We start from the raw sequence: 23604 nt of genomic DNA, 5'->3' as shown, positions 1-23604 counted from the left end.
GTAAGGCCTCTGGGACAGGGGGCTGCTGCTCCTGGTCTCCTCGCCTCGGAGGCGTCCTGTGCCTGCCCCGGTCCTCAGGCCCTTCCTGCCCAGGAGATGGGAGGCCTCTGGTCTTCTGCTTCTCTCCCCTTACTCCTTTCTCTGTAAAGTGACCCAGAATCAGCTTCTACTGCCAGCAACACTCAGAGCCATACCTGTAAGTTATGTTTTAAAAGCTTTTTAATTGAATGAATTGTTAAATGCAACAAAATCACTGAATACCTATGTTTTAAGAATTAATCTCTTAAGAATTAATTCAGTATCTTCATGTACTGAATACCAATATTTTCAGACTATGAGATACAAAAATAGCATTTATTTAAATATAATTAACACCTAAAGTTTAGGTAGTTTTAAGGAGTTGTAATAAACAACATACTTGTAAAAGAATTTATACATTAAAAATTTTTTTCTTAAACTAAAATACTCTGAGAGGAAATTTTCGCAAGCATTCTAAATTATAAAATACATATTTATAAATAAAAATTCACAGTGACTTCACAAATGTTTGTCCACTATTTTAAATTTCCATAGACTTGATAAATATAAAACCCAGGAAATGCCAAAATATAAAAAAAAAAAAAAAAAAAAAAAAGCACAGCCACAAACCGACTGTATAAAGGCTATAAATAAAAGGCACCAGAAAATACATACATACAAACACATCCACAGTAAACCCAGTAATGGTTGTTCACACAAACCATTAAAAACATGAAACAATAAACCCCACAAGATTGCACTATTACAGAACTTTTTTTTTTAATAGTTTTCCATCATTAACCATTCTTTTTTTTTTTTTTGGATGAATAACGTGCACTATGATTCAGTGGAACTGTGTATACTCATGTAAAGCCAGTAAATACCGAAGGTCAGCTGTGATTTACAAGAGACTAAACTAAAGTGAATCTGCAAAGTTCTGCAGATACCCATGGCCAGTGCTTTTTAACGCCTGGTGGTGAGGTTTCTGTTGGTCCCTTTCTTCAACAGCGTATGGAGCAATATGTTGGAATTTTAGATTTGATGATGAGGAGGCTCCCCTGTCAACAGAAAAACATTGCACCTCATTAGGATCACACAGGGTCCCCGGTGGTACTGCATTCGCATGCCTAAAAAGGTGTTCAAAACGCAAACCAAATGAGGTGAGGGCAGAACGATGGAATGAGAGGTAGAAATTTTTTCTGAGTTAAATAAAATATGGGTTGCTGCTTACTGTGTTTTTAAAATATTTAACTAGAAAAGGAGTTAGGAACCAGACTCTCAGTTCTTGAATCCAGCTTCTGCCAGTCACTTCATCATCAAAGCTGGGGCTAATTCCTTCTTGGCACCCGTTTCCAGCTCTTTAAAGACAGATAACAACGACATCTACCTCTGAGGACCACAGCAGAGGTTCAGTGAGTTCAGTGTCTAAAATGCACTCAGTAGAATACCTGTCACCTAACAGGTTCTCCCGAGCCCAATAAAGATCGGATGTGTGTACGGATGTATCTTTTCCAAGACAAATGTGCGTATCATTTAAAAAGAATATTAAATCAAGTTAACAATAAACCAATTTCAATTTAAGGCAGATGGTATGGTAAACTGATTAGTCATAAGAAAAATGCCACTGTGGCTGTCTGTAGCCGCTATTTTAGTCTCCCCAGAAGCTGAGTCTTTTCACTGTTGTGTTATAACCAGGCCCTAAGAAATGTGAAACATTGAGAAGAATCTTTCAGACTCATCTCCAATATTTAACGAAAGAGAAAGGTATAAACATTTGAGATTTTAGAAAGGAAAGAACATTCGTTAATTTCATGATGGACTATAAAATACCTAAAGCAGGCACCATAATGATTAAGCCAAGGGAAAATCTTTGATATGTGATTGAAATTTTCTACTGCAATTATGTTAATTATTACAACATTATTATGTAAAACATTAGAAGGAGAGAACGTGAAAAAGTCTGAGGGAATGAACAATACTTAGTACCCTTATAACTCCAATTTTTAAAATTCTGTATTAGCACTTTCAGAAGTTATTGAGATTGAGTGGCAATAAGAGAACCTCCCTGCTCTCACTGGGACGCTGGGATTGGTCACCTACACCCTCCGCATCCCTCCCCAAATCCTAGTGTGCTAGTTCTCACCAGCATTTACGCACAACTACCCCTCTTCCACACACTCAGGAAGTCTAACATGCTGGGCCTGCCCCTTTCTAGCTGCCCACGCCCCCTTACCAGGCCACTGGATACGGATGCGGAAAACCATCTGGGGAGAGTTTGGGATTGAAAAGCCCTGCCATCATTATTTAGCATCTGCTTCCTTGCATTTCACAGAGAGGAAAGGGCATATTATTTTACATTCCAATTCTCAGAACAGCAAGTACACTTGGAATTCCCTTTCTGCTGGGAAGGGTCACTGGATTGACTACAGGATGATTCTGTGCATCTCAATAAGGTGTCCGGAGGCTAAACCTCAGCCTAGAACCCACACAACAAAGAAACCCATCAACTAGGAGCCGAGCGAGGACTGGACTCCTCCTCATAGAATTTATTCCAGGTATTCATCAGGAAAATAATATCATCAACTTCCAAAGTCTCTAAAATTGCTCAAATTAGGTTATGTAGGCAACGCTTATACCACAGCATCTGCCATTTTAAAACTGTATGGATCGGAGTTCCCGTCGTAACTCAGTGGTTAACGAATCCGACTAGGAACCATGAGGTTGCTTGCAGGTTCGATCCCTGGCCTTGCTCAGTGGGTTAAGGATCCGGCGTTGCCGTGAGGTGTGATGTATGTTGCAGACGTGGCTTGGATCTGGCGTGGCTGTGGCTGTGGTGTAGACCAGCAGCTACAGCTCCGATAAGACCCTTAGCCTGGGAATCTCCGTATGTCGTGGGTGTGGCCCTAAAAAGACCAAAAAAAAAAAAAAAAAAAACTGTATGGATCACACAAATTTTCTTTATAATGAGTGCCTTCAGAAAGTACCTAGAATCAAACTATGTTCTGCAATGTTAAGATAATGACGTGCAATCCTATCTTTAAGATCTGACTAAATGCAGTCACCAAAACACGGTGAGATACTGTGCTGTGGAAATACTTCCAAGGCTAGATTATCTGAACACTGCTTTCAAATGATGAAAATCCGATTAAGCCAGTTATTTGGCTGCACACAGAGAGCAATGACGTCCCACACATCCCGCACCTTAGACCAGTCAGCAGGGTCGTTCCTCTGCCTGCAGGCGAGGCATGTGTGCCCCAGCTCATGTGCCTTCCAGACGGAACAATCAGCCATCTGGAAAACTCATTTCGACCTTTGTTTATGGGCAGACTGTACATTTTTCAGAGAGAAAAGCTGGCAAATGAAAGGAAAAAAACACTCTCTTTTCAATGAGCTCTCTTAGGTAAGCCTTTTGTCTTCTGAACTTCCCAATGGTCGAAACAAAAATATCCAGAATACCTCAAAGAAAAAACCTGCAGAGAAGATCTCTGGTGGCCTGGGGGTTGAGAATCTGGCATTGCTACTGTTGTGGCTCAGAGCACTGCTGTGGCTCAGGTGTGAGCCCTGGCCCAAGAGTGTCTGCATGCCAGGGGCACTGCCACAAAAAACCCAAAACAAACAAACAAAAACCACCTGCAGAGCTATACTATATGGAGCACCATCTGTTCTGTGTAAGTGAAGATGCACTGGCCTTATATCTATACAACCTGGGTCTCAGTCCCTGTGCTGCCAGTTCCCTTGTGGCTCAGTGGGTTAAGGATCCAGCATGGTCACTGCTGTGGCTCTCTTTACAGCTGCAGTGTGAGTTTGATCCCTGGCCCAGGAACACCCACATGCCACAGGCATCCAAAAAAAAGTATCTTCTCTGAATCTGTGTGACAGAGGCAAGGTAGAAACTCTGAGCTCTAAAATGAGAATAAAAGCATCACCTCCACATGGGTACTTGCATCTGAAGTGAGATCAGGTATGTTATACAGACAATTTTATAATACGACCAAAAGTAAAAAAAAAAAAAATTATGATTTACAGAATAATGTTCTACTTACACTTCCGCCATGCTGCTCTAGCTTCTGTAATGCACTGGTGATTGGCTCTTTGAATTTCTTGTCCCTTAGTCTCTTGGAAAGCTTTAAAAATAAGATTAAGGGAATGAAATGATTTGAAGAAAATAGCACTGTTCACCATAAACAAAATTTCAATAATAAGCTCACTAGAAATAATGCCATTGAGTCTCTACTGTATAGTAAGTAAATAAATCTCACTCATTTTGTTTCAGATTTCAAGGCTTTTTTTAGGAAACATCTCATTAAGATTTATATGTCATAGACACACTATTTAAGAAATAGATTTATATTATTTAAATAATAGCAATCCTACAGAATCTGCTACAGTATTATCATACTGTAGATGTTCCAAGAGTAAGTTTCCTGAGGAACTGCATACTTTCCCCTTCTGTAATTTGCAAGAGCATCTGGAGGACGAAGATGCAAAGCTAAGCCTCCAAAACACAAGTCTCCTACGGTAGAAAACAGAAGAGACAACAAAGAACAGAGCCCTCTCGTGAGCAACTCAACAGCAGTGACACACAGAAGAGCGAGACTAACACCCACAGGACACCTATGGCTCGCAGCCAAGTCCTGAGGGGCCTCCTTGGGTAGGTGGGACTGACCCTGCCCGAGACAGGACAGCACGGCTGAGCGAGAACAACAGGAGCAAAGAGGGGAGCAGTGCGATTCAGGTCCTCGAGCACAACTCAGAACTGTTCTTGCCCCAGAGGTCTGCAACACCCACCCAACGGCCGAGACACTTCCGTCCTCAACACTTCAGCCAGAGCAGGACGTGCTCATGGCTCCACGTTCTGGGGATAAGCATGGAACCCAGGCAAGACCTCCTCATTGACCAAACACTTCTGGTTCTTCTTCTTCCCAGATCCGATGTAACCCAGACATACTTCCCACCACTATGCACTGAGTACAGGGCCTTTCAGCCAGGTCATCAAAGGTTAGGGAGGGTCAAAAGAGACTCCCGGAAAGATGAAAATGAGAGAAGAGCAACTCTAACAGAGGAGACAGGCTGGACGTACCGAGGTCCTAAGGATGAACAAGAACAGGAGCCTCTGAGAGATTTCAGTTTGCTCTCTTCAGGCCATGTTCCCCTCGGGAAGGGGAGCCCAGGCAGACTCATGAGCCACCACCAGCACCACTACAGATGTAACAGTGTGCAGTTCCTGCAGTCAGGCGGCCGCATCCCAACCCACTGACCTGGAGGTTGCCGGCATCTGCCGGGTGGCTGTCTCCTCCTCCTGTCCTAGGACTCCCCCACACTAAGGTTCGAGAGTCTATTCTCGCTGTGTCTTTTCCCGACCACACTTGCGGTGAGACTGCATAGCCTACATTTCTAAGCTCAGCACCTCTACTTTCACCACTACCCCTCCTTTCCACAGGCTTAGGCACCAGGTCTAAGTCTATCTGCAGAATGAGAAGTTGAAAATACAGTTTCAGGATCTCTCGTATAGATGAGCCAAGAAAAAAGTAGAACCATGACCAACACGCATGTCTCTGAAGTACAGGAGGCCTGCAGAGAAATCCTAGCTGCAGTTGGTCCTAGCCAGGACCTGACTCTATCTTTCAGTGTGGCGTGAGTAGCTAAGGATTAACTCTGCATAAAGAAAGGTTTGGCTCTTGCCTTTGGCTGCTGTATAGGACACCTCTGGCTCTGGAAGGTTCTGCCAGCCAAGAGTGTCTTTGTTTACCTGGGGCCTGGAGCCACACCAGACAGTCTGTGCTAACAGTGTGATTTACGGCTGGGGCCTGGGGCCACAAGCTATCTCCTCAGCTTCTAGGGAGTCTGGAGACCAGGGTCAACCAGGCCGGCAGGCAGTGATGCCAAGTGACGGACTTCTACTGGGAACCCTGGACACCAGGCTCAGGTGGGCTTCCCTCGGTGGCAGGACTCCACGCACGCTGCCACGCATCACGGCTGGAAAATGTGAGCACTGTCCACGCAGCTCCCCTGGGAGAGGACAACAGGAAGCGCCACACCTGGTCTCCCCCGGCCCCGGCCCCGGCTCCGCCTCCTCCCTATGCTGAGCTCCTTCTGGGTCCTTTCACCATGACAAACGACAAACGGCAACGGCTTTGCTGAGTGCCATCAGTCTTTCCAGCAAACTGTCTGACCTGAGGGCGGTCCTGGGGACTTCCTGAACCGCAGTGACCCAACACAGGTTTGTGAGAGAGTTAAACCACAAAACGTCTCAGCCCGAATGCCAGTTACAGACTCGCTAAAAACCTTAGAACGTAAAACAAAGAAAAAGATGAAAACCATGGCCTTAGCACTATCCAATTCGCAAGAATACGAATAAGCACTGCCTATAACTCACAGCTAATCCACACGGGCGTGAAGTCATCGCACTGTTCATTAATTCTGCTCCGCTCAGCTTTTCCTTTATTCGTACTACAACTCTACAGTTTGCTCACGAGGATGCTTTCCGTCAAAAAAAATTATTACAGAGAATATGGTCCACTAGCAAAAAATGTTTTATGGACAAGTAGGTCTGACATCTACATTTTTTGGTTAGGATGATGAGGTGTTTTTTTAAGGTTTCGATTCATTTTAATGATCACTTTGAAGCCCCAACATCAGGAAGAGACACATACACACAACCCCTCGCTCAGCTGTTCAGTACTCACACTTGTAAGCAGATGTTTCAGATGGTCATTCAGAGAAGGACCCACAACGCCACTGAGCTGTACCAGGGCATTCAGTCCTCTTTCAAATACGTCATCATCCAAGTGGACCTGGGGAGGGGTGAGCGGTTAGGGGTGCACGGGCAGGGAGAAAAGGAGGAGAAAAGGATGGGTAACAAGAAAGGGCCAGCAGGTGGTGAAGAAAAAAAACTGAATTTCAATATTGGAAGATATTCAAACAAACCTAGAACTAAAAAAAAAAAAAAACCTTTATTACAAGACACCTAGAAGCAAAAAACAAATGTTCTGCTTGACTGACACATTAATTAAAATACACTACAGCACAGAAAGACTGATTTGAGGTTCATTATTTTCTCTAGTTACTCGAGATGCCCCTTCCACCCTCATTACGTGCTCTAAAGGTGTCTTTCAGGAAGTCACCATGTGGCCCTGAGCAACAGTGGCCTAATTCTGCACACACATGAGAATTACAGGTAAAGAACGAACTTGCCTATAACTTGAAGGAAAAAAAGACATAAAATATTCTAAATATACCACAGAAAAGTCTAAAGGAACAAAGGACATACCAGAGCTGCCTTCAGCACGGGAATCAGTCTAGGAAGCAAAGGCACAGCTTTTTCAGGAGCACCTGCGACCAAGAGTAATTCTCTAAAACCTTCCTTTGACACAAATGTATATGGATGTTTAGTCTCTCTCAGACCCTACCAAAACAAAAACAAAAACCTGATTTATTATCCATGTAGTGATACTAATAGCAAAAAAGTTAATCCTTACTAGTGTAAACGAAAATCAATTTCTTTTGGTCTTTTTAGGGCTATATTCGCTGCCTATGGAGGTTCCCAGGCTAGGTGTTGAATCAAAGCTGTAGCTGCCAGCCTACACCACAGCCGAAGCAAAGTGGGATCTGAGCTTCATCTGCAACCTACACCACAGTTCACAGCAACACGGGATCCTTAACCCACTGAGCGAGGCCAGGAATCAAACCTGCATCCTCGTGGATACTTGTCAGATTCATTTCCACTGAGCCACAGTGGGAACTCCAAAAATCAAGTTTTATTATTATTGTTTTCCTATTTGTTAAATATAATTTCAGCAATGACAATTTCAGTTAAACTAAGAAATTATAGAATATAGGACCTATATTAGACAGGAAGGATCTCTAACCAAGAAAAGGAGGAAAAAAATAAAAGGAATATATAAAAGCAAAGGATAAGCAAGAAAAAAATTTAAAAATAAGCAAAAAAAAGGAAAAGAGAGAAAGAAAAAGGGAGACTGTGGGTGGGAGGAGAAGAAAGATAAATAACAAGAAATAAGGAGAAGAAAAGGAAAAACTCACTACTCCCAAACACTGCCTGGAATCACATTAAATTAGTCTAAAATGTATGTTCATAAACTAGACTTTATGAATGCAAAATTACTGGACTCCCCCCACACCTTTTCTTTTTTTTTTTTTGCTTTTTTTAGGGCTGCACTCATGGCATATGGAGGTTCCCAGACTACGGGTCAAATCAGAGCTACAGCTGCTGGCCTACACCACAGCCACAACCACGCCAGATCCGAGCCGCGTCTGCGACCTACACCACAGCTCACGGCAACGCCAGATCTTTAACCCACTGGGAGAGGCCAGGGATTGAACCCACAATCTCATGGTTCCTAGTCAGATTCGTTTCCACTGCACCACAACAGGAATTCCAACCCCGCCACCTTAATGGTGATTTTACAAATTGTTTAATGAGTTTCTAAAATATTACATTTCCTCCATATTTAAATACTAAGATATTTAGAAGACAAATCTTATGCTATGTTTAAAATGCATTGTAAGATTTCAAATGTCATTTTTAACATGAGAATGTCAAACAAAAAAGTGAAAGAAAAAAAAACATGTACATCATTTCTCACTACGCCTTTCGTCCTAAATGCATTAGAAACAATGAGGCAGGTTTCTTTTGATTTAACTGACTATTTTGAGTCAGGATAAAATAGCCATTTTTGTTTTTTTTAAGAAAATAAAGAAAGCAATGGCATTATTCTCTCAGTTTGACTATTATTATCTGTGAATAAATATATGCAAGGTCAGGCCTACAAATATTAATTTTCAACCTGCTTGTTCTTTAGACCAACTATCTGCTTCCAAATGATGATGAAACACTTCTTTTCCTAGATGCTACCATGCTTTGAAAACGATGCTGCCAAGCACACTGGCATCATTATGGCACAGGTTCGATGGTCTATGAGCATCCCTATGGTCTTCCTTTTACAGATAAGGAATCTCAGGTCAAGATGTGAAATGGCTGCAATAGTGGTGGTTCTGTCACCACGTCCCCGTCACTAAATGAGTGGAGGGAGGGGCTAAAAATGTACCCAGTGAAGAAATAAAAGCACTGGTGTTTGGAAAAGAGGGATTTAAAAGACTGAGTTTATGAGGTCTAAACTAAATCAGAGTCCCTTTGGGGACTCCTCAAGTTACCACCCTCCCCCTACCATGTGATAGGCTAGGATATGTCTCCAAAGGTAACTTCTAGCTTTGATTCACCTAAAAAAAATGTTTGCTACTACCATGTATAAAAAGTTTGAAGTTTAAAAAGAACTAATGAAACATGAGAACATCTTCAGTTTTTTAATACCAAGCTTAAAAGACTTTTGATTAAAATTTAATTTCAAAATAGGCTACCCCTAAAAATACATTGCTTATTATACCAAGATAATTCCATTTAAAATATTAAATACTCCTGGAAAACTAAAGGAAGGACTAGAAATTCTACAGATTCACTGCAATTAAGAAATCTCAGTCAGTAAAATTACCTACTTTTTCTGCTTTGCTGCCCCCAGCCCTCCCCACTAGTTTTACATTTGTTGACAAAAGTTTCTTCAAATGAAGGAAAAAAAGTCTTTATTTTCATCGTTATGTTTTTAGTTCAATTACCACGACGTGACTTATCACAGAGGCATTGCCTATTGAGATTAGTATCATCGAAGCTCTAATTTAAGGACTTGTTTCTTAATAGCAACAACAACAAAAAATGATCCTTAACTCTAACAAAAGTGTCTAAAAGTTTAAATACAAGACAATTGGTTAATTCATGTCTCGACTTCTGACTCTAACTCTATAAATTTATAAATAATAAAATTCATAGAAGATATCACTGATTCACATCAAGCTAATACTCTGCCAACTTTTTTCCTGACACAAATGTTAAGTATAAGAATCTATCAAAAGGTTTTCTAAAATCTTCTATAAAACCATCTCCATGATATCTTACCTAAAATGTACAAGAAAGCTTGTACATTTAAAAGCCCAGAAAATTCTCCAAAAGAACGTTTAGGTAGTTAACATCAGTTTCCTAAGAAACATATCATGTTAAATGTGACTGGTTCTATAGAGATCAACCAGTCATTGTTATTTGATGCAGTAGAAGTTAAACCACTGATGTTCTCTTGATTTGACTAGTTCGATATAATTCCAAGCACTTTTTTAGAATTAAGTATGAATATTTTATCCTCTCATCTACAAATCCCTGTGTAGACTAATTTCATGTTTATAAAGCTGATTAATCAGTTTCTGATACACATATACCAGTCATAATTAGTTCCTAAGGGAGCATGGTGTTTTAATACCTGGTGTTTGGCTTTTATTTCAAAAGTAAAGAATGAGATTTCCCGATGAGCTACAAAAAAACATTTTATGCAATTTAAATTTTTTTCCATAAATATTCAGGAACGATACAGTATTTATTTACCTCAGCTAAAGTAATAAGAAGAGGGTCAAATGGAAGATTTTCAGGAGGACAGTCCCACTGCAACCTGTGTTTCACAGAACCGTGGACCAACCTAAAATATGAAAGTCAGTGAATGTAACAAGGACAATACAGTTAATTATTAAGCAGTTATTATCTAACACATATATATTCTTTCTAGAACGTAACCATATCAGAATTATTTTGTAACATATAGGCCATGATCTTAAATGATATTACAAAGGCATTTTATAAAGCAATAATAATTAGACAGTTATTTTATAATCCTACGAATTCCTACTCTTTCAGCAAAATTGTTTGGTGGCAAAACTAAAACTCCCTATTTGTTAAGCTTGCAGTTTTGGAGTTCAAGTATTTTGCTATTTGTGTCATAGTGAAATGTCATATTTGATATGTTTCAGTCATAATTATAACAAAATAGATAACCTACAGACAAACCTATAACAAACCTATATAGCAAACCTATCACAAATTATGGAAACAAAATGTGATAAGTACAAACGATGATCCTTTAAGAAGTAACACAATTTTTCAGATACGGATGATGTAAACCTAACACAAATAATCTAAAGGCAAGCCAGGTTTTTTTTCCCTGTTAAAAAGAAGAAAACCGAGGCCAGGAAGGTGCAATGGCCCATGCAGGGTAACACAATGGTAGCCCCAGCAGTGGTAGCTTTGCTGCTGCTTTTTATTCTTTCTTAATAGCCTTTACTGAGGCATAACCAACATGCAGGAAGATGTGCATTGTTACCTGGTGTGAAATTTGCTAAGTTTTTTTTTTTTTTTTTAGGGCCACATTTGTGGCATATGGAAGGCTAGTGGTCAAATCAGAGCTGCGGCTGCCAGCCTATGCTACAGCACCAAAGGATCCAAGCTGTGTCTGCAAACTACACCACAGCTCACAGCAACGCCGGATCCTTAACCCACTGAGCAAGGCCAGGAATCAAACCCACATCCTCATGAATACTAGTCTGGTTTGTTACCACTGAGCCACAACAGGAACTCCAGAATCTGGTAAATTCTGATGCATGAATACATCCATGGAACATTCAGCATACCCATGACAGTGAACTTATCACTCTCAACTGTTATTTCACACTCCTTTTGTAATGTTCTCAACCTGACACTTTCTTTAGTATTATTTTCACGATAGCAAGAAGCCTCAAGACATTGTTTTCACATTTTTAGCAATAATAAATCAGTCGGGATGGGGAAGGAGTAATAAGAACCTTGAAAGAGACTTTCAATTGGGAATGTAAATACAAAATACTAACAACAATAAATTTAAAAATGCTTCTTGAGCTTATTTTTCACTCAGAGTCCTCCAAATCTGAAAATACCATTAAGAACTACATCTCAGAGTTCCCTTCGTGGTACAGCGAAACGAATCCGATTAGGAACCATGAGGTTGCAGGTTCGATCCCTGGCCTTGCTCAGTGGGTTAAGGATCCGGCGTTACCGTGAGCTGTGGTGTAGGTTGCAGATGCCGCTCAGATTTGATGTTGCTGTTGCTATGGCTATGGCGTAGGCTGGCAGCTATAGTTCTGATTGGACTCCTAGCCTAGGAACCTCCATGTGCCATCTCTTGAATTTTTGAACAAAAAGACTGTTGTAAGTATTCTTTCTACAATGAAAACAAAATTTTCTATCATCTAGAACAAGCTAAAACTAGATATACTTAAAAGGAACTAATATTTCTCAGTAGTGAAATCTATTAGTAACTCGTAATCTTTTTCTTATGGCCACATCTGAGGCATATGGGAGTTTCCAGACCAAGGACTGAATACAAGCCACAGATGCTGCAGCAACACTGGATCCTTTAACCCACTGCACTGGGCTGGGGATTGAACCCACAGCTCTGCAGCAACCCAAGCTGCTGCAGTCAGATTCTTAACCCACTGCACCAGAGTGGGAACTCCTATATTATTTTCTTTAAAATAGTATCTTTTGATGTCTGTTTAGAAAGGCTGCAAGAATTATTAACAAAAATAAACAAAAACAGCTCTATGTACTCATTAAGAAATGTAATTTCAATAAATTTTGAAATGTTTAACTCTTGAAATATAATTTTTAAAAATAATGAAACAATTTCATTAAATTGTCTACTTTCAGGTTACAAACAAAAGATAATTATTTATTTGAAACTTGCCCAAGCCTCTGAATGCTTAAATTGTTTTAGAAACTGATTCACTCAATTTCTTAAATTATTTGGTGATTTGCTGTAGATCTATCATTAATTTTATTTTGGAATTACAATGATTTTCTTCAACAATGTGCCAGGATCTATACCAATCCAACAGCCAAATTATGAATAAGTCACCTTTATTTCAACCTCCATAGTAAGTAAAACTTTTAATAGATTTAAACTGAAAACAGTATTGATTTTACTCAATTATTTTGAACAATGTGGTCAGTTATAAGTTGTATTGATTTTACCTGCAGGGAATACCTCCTTTAGAGTAAACAGCTGCAAATGCAGAAGGCACTCGTGATTGTTCACCAAACTGAAATAAAAAATGACAAGAATACAATAAATATTACTAGCACCTCCACTTTGTGATACCTAATCAATTTCAATCCTGCTGAGGTCAGAGGCAAACGGACACCCTGACTTTCAAGCCACCAGGCTTGTATTAAGTGCATCATTCTACTTAGAAACAAGGCTGAAAAAAATAACCAGTCCTCTCAATACTGAAACCACAACCACAATCACATTTTGTGTATTTCCTTTTGCCTTTAACTTGTTTCAGAAGGCGTGGAGGTAGCTGGAACCATATATAAAATAAATATACTATAGATAAATACTATAAACAAATACAATCGGGATAATAATCTTTCCACCCCTCCCCCACTGCAACCTGTCAAGGTGAAGGCTAAATGGAGGAAAGGTGCTAAGTACAGGAAAAGTATATTTGTTGTCAACTTCCAGCCCACCTCCTACATTCCTTCACTCAAATATGGATGATCTGGATGGTCAGAGAATCTGTAAGTTCTGCAATCTGGTTTTATGCTTCTATAAAAATCAAAAGACGTAGGATGAGCAGGGGTGACAGAGTTGAAGATAGAGCAAGACTCTCACAAACACATGCCCCGACACACCTGCTTAGATATATAACTTCACGTCTTCAGTTTTTCTACATATTATTTTAAGAATAAATTAATTCCAAATGCGCTTTAAAGACAATTTAAGAGTTACTCAATCACAAGTTAAACAACTACAGGATACATAGTTGCAATATAACTGATCAGAGATCTAAGAATTTAGGCACAATAAGTAAAAATTTTACCACATGGTGCTTTAAACATGATCAAACAAAACACAGTTGTCTAAATTGCAAAATACGAACTTATTAATCTATTTTAAAGATATTAACTAGCTAAAAAAGTTCTTTAAGCCACATTCAGTAAGTTAAAAATGTACTTAAAAGTTTGTTTAGAATGAACTATTTTCCCTCTAGTAAAAATACATAAATGACATTTCATTAAAATATATTATAATAAAAACATTAATTTACAAAGCTTGATCCATGTCGTGAAAATTCACTGCAATACTAATGTTTCATTTTTCTAGTTATAGTTCATACTAAGAAAAATATGTTTTAAAAATTGTATTTAAGTAAAATACTTAAAATTTAGGCATATGAAAGCACACACATTTTAAGTGTATAGATCAGTGAACTCTGAAAAAGCGAATATACCTGTATAACAACACTCAGGTGGAAAACCTGAACGTTACCAGTGCCCTGGAAGTTTCTGCAGTGCCTCTTCTCAAGTTCTTCCCACTTTTTCCTTGAAGGTCACCACTATCCTGCCTTTCAAGGGACTTGTGCTGGATGGGGAGCTTTTATGTACCTTAGACATGTCTTCTTCAATGTATTCTCAGGTCAAAGCATTAAATTATTGCCCAAAGCTTTCCTTAATCTTTAATGCAATTTAAGACTAGGGACACAAAAAAATTACTACTTAAAGTTTTTCTTTAAAGAGAGGAAGAAAATGGAAATGTTACCATAAACTCAACTAAATATGAGACAAGGAAGCAAAAGCATGGAGATATCAGGGCATTCGTCGGGTGTTCGAGTTCCTTGACAACACGAATTATGGAGCAAAGGATCACAGAAGCTTATTTTCCATTTTTCTTTTATAAAGTCAATCTCCTTCTGCCCCTGGATACCTCACCGTATCCTCACCTAAGTATCTGCCATATTTTACCTGCCATCAAAGTCTATGTCTCAGCCACTCTCCTAAACCCCTTTAAAAGTTGAAACCATTATCATCTTACCCTGTGTAAAGCTGGGCCAGACACCATCTGCTGTTGCAGCACAAATGTGTTCACTTTTTGGATAAACTGACCTAGAAACTTACAACTAGGCACTATTATGTACATAAATCTTATGTTTGTTTAATGTGATTAAATTGCTGTTAGAAGGCAAAAGAAAGCTAGTGCTGTAGGTAGTAGGCATTCTGGTGGAGCTAATTTATAGACCACAGAGAAACGGTCAGGGATCTTTATGCAACTATGAAAGCATGTAATTCATCCTACGGCGACTGAATACAAGTTTATTCATTTGTATTAGGAAGTAGATAACCACAGCAATTTTTTTTTAAAAGAAAGCTGCCATGTTATCTTCTATTCCGTGACGCTCACCCACGAATGTGATAGGATATACCAAACATGGTTCACTTCTACTTTACACCTTCTCACCTCCACTCTCTCATCATTACCTCCACTCTTCATCATAATTACCATATGCGCTCCTTTATCACTAGCCTAAAACTAACAGACAAAAGAAACCTGGGACAGCATTCAGAATGACTCAATAGTGTATAAATGTCTGCTTCTCTGGAAAATCTACTGAGTCAGGAATCTCTTTTGTACCTACTGGGTTAATTGTCTTAGGGTTAAGTTTATCACTCGGTCGAGGATAAAGTTGTCTTGCAGATTCTGGAGAACTGGTTGACAAGGATTTGCTTTGTTGAACTGTAGTCCTATGTTTCACTTGTGCACTCAATGATGTCCTTTCATCATGGTCATCTGGAAAAAAATAGTAGCATCAACAAAAAAGAGGTGAAAGCAATAAAGCTCACCCTGTATCCACCTGCACAACATAAAGTGTTATTCACAAAATCTGCCTCTTCATTTAAAAAGCAACATTCTGTACCTGTTACTCTGTTTCTCAACTGTACACCTCCATGGCACTCTGACTTCTGCATTGCTTCTCTTTACTCCTGCAGTTAAATGAAACTTGATCTCAACATTCTGATGGAGAAGGCTCATTAACAATATAAAGACCAAACAGAATTGAGTAGGAAATATAGTAAAAGACCCACAAAAAAAGGTACGTTATGGAGCAAAATACCTGAAAACCAATAAGAGAATATGAAATGATGTCAACGTCAATAACATCAGTAACAGTAAGTGAAAAACTATCTGTAACAAAGGAAGATATAAAAAATATCCATTTTCCATTCAAATCGTCAAAATATACTTTTAGAAATTCAATTGGAATCCTCTGGCTATAATGAGAAAATACAGACTAGTTTAATTGGCTGGCACATCCCCTACTGTCTCCACCTTCTCTGACCTCGTATTTCCTAAGTTCTAAATGTAAACATCTGCATAACAAGTCTTACTTTTCTGGTGACATAATGAACTCTCCTGTTAAATGTACCATAAGTTCCCAAACTCCTCAAATGAAACACAACCAAAACTGAGGTTATCACACTGAAGTTATAAACCCATTGTCAATTCAAGGTACCACCAGTTTTCTGGTCCCTCAGGCTGAAAAATTCAGGATTACTGTGGTCTCTTTTTCCTAAATTTCCTACACACATCCCTACAGATGTGATCAATGTGGAATGATGATGCAAAAGGAGCTCTGGCTAAGATCTGGGTCTGCATCTCTACTAGGTACAGGTTTATGAATTTAGGCAGATTATTAATCTCCCTAAGCCTCGATTTCTTGACCTATTGAAATGGGAGCGGTAATACCAACTTATCAAGGCTGTCACTGAAGAGTAAATAATAAATCAAGTTGCTCATGCAGTGGATGGTGGTTCACTTCTTCTCTCCCACGACTCCCTTTTTTCTTCTAATGGGAGGGCCCTAGACCACAGCCCTTGATTTCTTGCCTAATCAAATTATTTCAAGGAATCCTCTGCCACACACACCCAGATTCATACACTCAGCTGCCTTCTGGTATTTCTAGCTCCAGTTCCAATCCCAAGTTGCACTTGGCACTTCTGGTCTTCTGGTTTCTCAAACGTACACTTCCATAGCACTCTGATTTCTGCACTGCTTCCTTTTTATTTCTACTGGGTTACTCCATTCCCCCATTTACATGACACTCCAATTATTCTTCCATTAGAACATTTCCCACTTTAAGTCATATATATATATATATATATATTCATATATTCAAATATTTGAGGACACGAATCACAACTCCTTAGTTTTCTCTTCTTCAGGACAAATACTGACGCTTTCTTAAATGTGCGCTAACATGAGATCATTTTAATTTACTTGGCAAATGAGAAATCTTCACAAGGACAGAGCTCCAAGTAATAACATTGAGCCCCCAAATATTTCAAATATGATGTGACCAGATCAAAGTGCCCTGTAAACTAAATGTAAGATTATTTCTGTACCCGGAATAACTTTAAATTTCAATTTCCCTGATTAATACATTGACCTAATTTTCTCAACCTACTACCAGTAGATGCATTACTTCCCCAAATCATATTTTACATTCATGCCCAAGGCATTTTCTAGAAATACAGTAAGTATTAAGTCATTAAATGTGTTAGATAATATTCTAAGATAAGCTCATGGAGACTTTAATCATGTTAAACTAATATTGCACTTCTGTGATTATTCAACAAGTATTTACGATTATACCTGGTCTCTGTGTTGAGAAGTTCCTGATGGGGAACAATATGATCTAAGTTTGTGTTCCTTAAAAGAAGAAATCTGTGTCAAAGAAAGTTGAGTTTCCTCAAGTCTGTAAATCGGGACAATTACAGCAACTACTGTAAGAGTTGATGAAGACTAACAAGTTAATATATGTATTCAGAAAAAAAATGCTTGGCACATAGTAATTACTATGTTTTAGTTATTATTATTTTCTTTAAAATGGGACAATGCCTTTTTGTATTAATATCACCAGTAATAGCGGGGTCACTGTAACCAACTATGTTTCCCCCTTTTTGAAAAATCTTGTTTAATACTTGTGCTGACAATATGAAGATCTGGTTTAAGTTCAGTTTCTTTTGGTTGTAAATGGTAATAGCTATTACAGCCTAAAAAGATGCAGCACAAAGACGCCTACCCACAAACATGAAAAGAACATAGTTCGCCACGTCAAATCACGACGCACATTTTGCAACACTACCTACCAAATCTGCAAAATTTTTGGTGGAACAACTCAATTTCTATTTTCCTTCATGTCAAATAGCTGTTCCTGTAAGGGACTAATGGGAAAGGGCTGCATTATATTTTGAGTAAGTTCAAAAAGCCACTGAAACTCATTTGAAAAACATTTTAGAAAGTTAAGCTTTCAAAGGTTTTAAGTATGCAGGACAGTTTTTATTGTGTGATAATAAAAAATTACATAATTTTCAGCAACAATATCAAAAGATACACACACAATGATACAAATATTTCTGTCCATTTTCAAAACGCCCTATGTCAGAGACTTTCTTTCCAAAACAATCAGTTTTCATTTCTGTTAAAAGTATCACCCTTTACCTTATAAAGGACATGTGCTCAATTTTTTTTAAATAATATCCATCTGAGAGCACACCATACTGACAACAAAAGTGGACCATTAGTTGTTTGGGAAAAAAAAGCTTAATGCATCAACAACTCTTTTGAGTGCTTTTTCATTAAAAAAAAAAAAAAAAAGACAAAACAAAAAAACGTGGAGGGTTTGTAAAGGGATAATGGAGGAGAGAGTTAAAAAAAGTAAGAAATATTTTGTGTTATAAATATTACCAAGGCCACCCTCCATTCTTTTACAAAACAATATAAAGATTCTAAATAGACACTAGAACCCATAAATCCACTTGACCCCAACACCTAAACTATGTCATGACATCAGAGTGCAAACAATCCAAGCAGGCCTCACTGTGGAACCCTCATTTTCTCCTTAGGTTTCCTTAGGCACTGCAGGTCATCTACAAGGAATTATAGGCATCTGTGTGGATGCTAGAAAAGCTACTTTTCTTTCATTGTTTTGGACAGCTCATATACGTTTCTTTTCCCACATGCATTTTCTTCCCACACCTGGCTTTGAGACCACTGCACTGAAGTCTCAGAGGGAGAGGCCACGTTTTTCTCCTACTTTCTAATCTGGATAGTTCTAAAAGTGTAAAGGAGCCCCGCTAAAGAAGCTGTGCTCCATCTCTAAAGCTCATTCAAGTTCCAAAGAACAGCGACACAGCCTAATATCCATCTATCCCAACACTTTTCACCATAAAGTAATCCAAAGAGCCAATACTAAGAGTGTTAATAATATCTGCTTTACATTTTCCTAGCCTCTCCTCCTGCAAAACCACACATTCCCAAAGGCATTTAAGACCAACATTCAAGGCCAGAATGTTGTCAAAGTTAGAAAACAAGGAGGATATGGAGAGGGTAGGGAGAACGGAGAAAAAGAGGGTTTTTTGGTTGGTTGGTGTTTAAAGAGGATAGAAGAGAGCAGGGGAAAGGCAGACACTTTCAAATAAGACCTAAAAAGGCAAAATCTCGGCCACAGCCTGACCAGGAAGGGGGAACTCTTCACGCTCAGCATCTCCAGACTCCTTAGCAACGTGGTAAGGCGGTCCTAGCAACAGAAGAAGCCTCCTGCACCGAGAGAGTGCGGGCGGAACCGCGGCTCCCCGCACCTGCACGGGATTCACAGCTCCAGGGACCCGTTCCTACCACTCCTCTTTCCAGCCGCGATCTGCACAGCAGCCACCACCCGACCTGGGGCTTTTGCCGGCGCCCGCCGGGCCACCAGCTGCCGGTCTCGCCACCACCGCCAGGGACCGGGAAAATGAGACCTCGCCGGGCCCCAGAATCTGGCGGCGCCGCTCAGTGACGTCAGACGCACTTTGCGTCCTTTAAGCCAATAGCACGGAGGTCGCAGAGGTGCCTCCGGTGGAAAAGGGTTGCCCTGGCAACGAGGCGCCAAGTGAGGAAAGGTTAGCTGGAGAGCTAGGATCCCTGTCTCCCGCGACAAAGGGGCATCTAGTGAAGGATCTTTTCGGAACGACAGAGCCAAGGATCAAAGAGCACAGCCTCCAGCCTCATAGTACCCGCGCCGCAGCTTTTACCCAGTCCCTGCATTTAACTCGTACCGTTTTCTCGCACACTCTAACTCAGTGGACTCCAAGTAGCTTGCCTTAAATCCCCTGAGAACTGAACGTGAACTTCCAACCCAGAGACTTCTGTGGAGAGCCACAGCTATCTGCCTGCCTACCTGTGGAATTTTCTTTCCTGTCTTATCTTACTATCTTACTCATATGCTGTTGCAGTCAACTACGTAATATATTCATATTTTAATTAACGTGTTTTTGTACTCCAGATTATTTTAATAAAGCATATGCTGCAGGAAAATGCATGTTTCCTGGTGATTCCACAAAAAGCAATTTGGGCTGTGAAAAACCTGAGCTCTTTCAGACTTGTCCATTGTGTTCCTTTCTAGCGCCCTCTCCTGTTGTTGAGCCATGGCCTGACACCCTTTGTGCAGGTAGTAGCTAACTATACAATTGATATTATCCGAACACTGCAAGCAACGTAATCATTCCCTGCACTTATAGGGCCATTCTTGCTGTTTGAATTGCTGCCCTACAAGTGTCTTTGCACAATACAGTGGGGACTCAGGAAACTTTTTTTTTTCCCTATTGACTGAATCAGAGCTGCAGCTGCTGGCCACAGCCACAACACAGGATCCGAGGAGGGTCTGCGACCTACACCGCAAGGCTGGATTGATAACCCACTGAGCAAGGCCAGGGATCAAACCCGCACACTTGCGAGTAAACTAGTCCTGTTCATTATTGCCAAGCCACAATGGGACTCCAGGAAACACTCTTTAAATACATGCAATAAACAAATGAATTCTATGTATATCTAATTTCTCTTATGTTCTGTGAATCTTTCATTTAAATCTATCTTAACTCTGACAATTCATTATATTGTATTTACCTATCTTCTCCACTAAAGTGAAATATTCTCCATTGCTTTTCTATTCCAATATCTAGCCCAATGGGTGGTCAAGTAATGTTAAAAAAGAAAAAGAAAAATTCTATTTCTTAGCTCTTTTCACCTGCTAATCTCTCCTCCAGTTTCTTTGAGAATTATTGTGTCATGTTGCCCTCTTCTTCACGCCTAGCATCTCCAGTGGCATACTTAGTAACACCTAGCTCCTGATATTTTAGCCTCTCTGCCTGGAGTATAAGAATAATCTGTGTTAAGTACTGCAGAGAAGTATTGCACAAGTTCTGAAGTTAGTCTGTGTAGGTTGGAAACCCAGCTCCTTCACTTACTAGCTACGAGGTCTTTGTGGATGTCATTTTACCCCCTCAACCTTAATTAGCTTGCCCTTAATTGCTTAAAAGAAAATTTGTCCCTTTCTGTACAAAGTTCAGACTAACTGATCATTCCCAACCATAGAAAATGAGATGCAGGACATTTTCTATGTACTTTCCAGTACGTCCTGTCAGGAAATGTTAGATATCATCAATATTTAATCACTGAATGCCCTAATTTAAAAATTAACTTTTAGAGTTCCCTTGTGGTGCAGCAGGTTAAGGAACCAGTATTGTCACTTTGGGAGCTTGGGTCGCTGCTATGCCATGGGTTCAATCCCTGCCCCCTGGAAACTGCATATGTCATGGGTATGACCAATAAATAAATAAATAAGAACTTAATTTTTTTTTGTCTTTTGTCTTTTTAGGGCCGAACCTGAGGCACATGGAGGTTCCCAGGCTAGGGGTTGAATCAGAACTGTAGCTGCCAGACTATGCCACAGCCACAGCAACGCAGGATCTGAGCTGCATCCACAACACGTACACAGCTCATGGCAACATTGGATCCTTAACCCACTGAGCAAGGCCAGGGATCAAACCCATGTCCTCATGGATACTAGTCGAGTTCGCTGACCACTGAGCAATTTTAGGAGCAAAGATGGGAACTCCTAAAATTTTTTTTTGTCTTTTTTTTTTTTTTTTTTTGGTCTTTGTGTGTGTGTGTGTGTGTGTGTGTGTGTGTGTGTGTGCATCTTTTTAGGGCTTCGCTTGCAGTATATGGAGGTTCCCAGGCTGCGGATCAAATTGGAGCTGTAGCTGCCAGCCTGTGCCACAGCTACATGGAAGTTTCCAGGCTAGGACTACACCACAGCCACAGCAACGCAGGATCTGAGCTGCGTCTGTGACCTACACCGTAGCTCGAGGCAACGCTGGATCCTTAACCTACTGAGGGAGGCCAGGGATTGAACTTGTGTCCTTATGGATGCTAATCAGATTCATTTCCACTGAGCCATGGCAGGAGCTCCCTAAATTGTTTTTAAATTAATTTTTTTTCCATATGTAAAATATTAAGCAGGGAGTTCCCATCGTGGCGCAGTGGTTACCGAATCCGACTAGGAACCATGAGGTTACGGATTCGATCCCTGCCCTTGCTCAGTGGGTTAACGATCCAGCGTTGCCATGAGCTGTGGTGTAGGTTGCAGACGCGGCTCGGATCCTGAGTTGCTATGGCTCTGGCGTAGGCCGGTGGCTACAGCTCTGATTAAACCCCTAGCCTGGGAACCTCCATATGCCACAGAAGCAGCCCTAGAAATGAAAAAAAGACCAAAAAAAATACATATATATATATATATATATATATATATATATATATATATATATACATCTCTAAATATATCCAAGTATTATTCATAAGAAATTATTATAAAAATATTAGTGTGATTCTTCGAAATCTGGTGCATAGCTTTACACTTACAGTTCATCTCAATACAGATTAGCTTCATCTCCAGTCCTTGATGCCAACACATGCCTTGTGAAGAGAGATCTATGGTCTCCGATAGTTATACAAACATAGAACCAAGCACACAGATAGTTTCAAATAGTTAAAGAGTATATACTCTCTGTACAACATACCATTAAATGTAGAAGATCAATGCAAAATGTAAAGGGATATCTGATAAACTGATTATGAATCTCTGACTGTAGAATCAGTGCAAGTAACAGCTTCCTTTATGGTGCAACATTGCATTTAATTTCTTTTACAAATTTTCTTTCCGTCAGTGGAAGACATTTAATCTTCTTCTTCTGGGACATATGTAGAGAAGGGCGCGATGAAGCACCCAGTCCTCTGTCATCCTCTTGTGGCGCCATCAGCTTTCTGGTCCTTGGCCATTTATTCTCCATCCTTGTGGCTAAGTCACGTGTATCCCTTATTCCAGGTTCTCACTCAGAGTGAATGCTCTTCTTCTCCTACGTACCCAGGAAATATTCTCTCCTCCCCACCTGAAGTGAGAGAAATCCACCTGCTGGTTTCCACTCTGTGGAGATCACGGAATCCGTGAGACTGACTTTGAGTCTTGCCTAGCCACACCGTGTGACCATATCTGCTGAACCTGCACCCTGCTAGGTTCAGAGGTATCCAGACTTTTATTAGTCCTGTGACATCACCCTGGGTTCTGTATGGAGGGTGGGGAGGGCAGGTAATGATTGGGGGTGATGAGTTGGTCTGTAATTTGTACAAAAGAAACAGATTTCCTTTAAAGTAATTAATACAAGTGAATAATACCTCTGATATTTTCTTTAAAATGCTTGTTGACAAAATACATGTAATTTAAAAACTTTCACAAATGAAATAGGAATCAAAGGACAATGTCTCTTTGTACTCAGATCTGGACCCTGACTCTGAATTACGGCTTATTCTTCCAAATCTTCCCAAACTACCTCTTGGTGATAAAGAGTATTTCCTGTTAAAGTAGGATAAAACCCATAGATTTAGAATAATGGAGAATGGAATTCTTCACTGAGTTTTAATGCATAATAATTGTATAGAGATTCAATCAAATACTACACGGAGAGTAAGAATATATTATGAACATGAGAGCTGTTATGAGTTAAACTTT

General features: G+C 39.8%; 1 protein-coding gene across 20 annotated transcripts in view; it reads right to left on the bottom strand.

Annotated features, from left to right (window-relative positions):
- PACRGL (parkin coregulated like) overlaps positions 1 to 19542 on the bottom strand; it is a 30906-nt gene extending 11364 nt beyond the window's left edge. For 5 of the 20 annotated variants that reach the window (XR_014812222.1, XR_014812223.1, XR_014812224.1 and 2 more), the window contains exons 1-8: positions 19361 to 19542; positions 15637 to 15703; positions 15358 to 15509; positions 12914 to 12981; positions 10460 to 10550; positions 7289 to 7423; positions 6705 to 6812; positions 4062 to 4142 (exon numbers count right to left, since the gene is read on the bottom strand). Coding sequence is in view for 6 of the 20 variants with exons in the window: in XM_084971650.1 (XP_084827776.1) it covers positions 1020 to 1076; positions 4062 to 4142; positions 6705 to 6812; positions 7289 to 7423; positions 10460 to 10550; positions 12914 to 12981; positions 15358 to 15509; positions 15637 to 15688 (744 nt within the window). In the remaining 14 variants the exon portion in view is untranslated. Of the gene's footprint in view, positions 1 to 204; positions 1077 to 4061; positions 4143 to 6704; positions 6813 to 7288; positions 7424 to 10459; positions 10551 to 12913; positions 12982 to 15357; positions 15510 to 15636; positions 15704 to 17372; positions 17430 to 17869; positions 17945 to 18221; positions 18281 to 19360 lie in introns of those variants that run through there. The other 15 variants (XR_014812216.1, XR_014812217.1, XR_014812227.1 and 12 more) reach the window with 13 other exon arrangements.
- Positions 19543 to 23604: the final 4062 nt, after the last annotated feature.

The sequence above is a fragment of the Sus scrofa genome, chromosome 8, assembly GCF_054392235.1.
Source record: "Sus scrofa isolate SSC_HxYL_T2T_F1_AM1 chromosome 8, Sscrofa_HxYL_maternal_Yorkshire_Landrace_v2.0, whole genome shotgun sequence".
NCBI lineage: Eukaryota > Metazoa > Chordata > Mammalia > Artiodactyla > Suidae > Sus > Sus scrofa.
The sequence above is the reverse complement of the archived record's forward strand: the minus strand, read 5'-3'. Positions and strand labels throughout refer to the sequence as shown.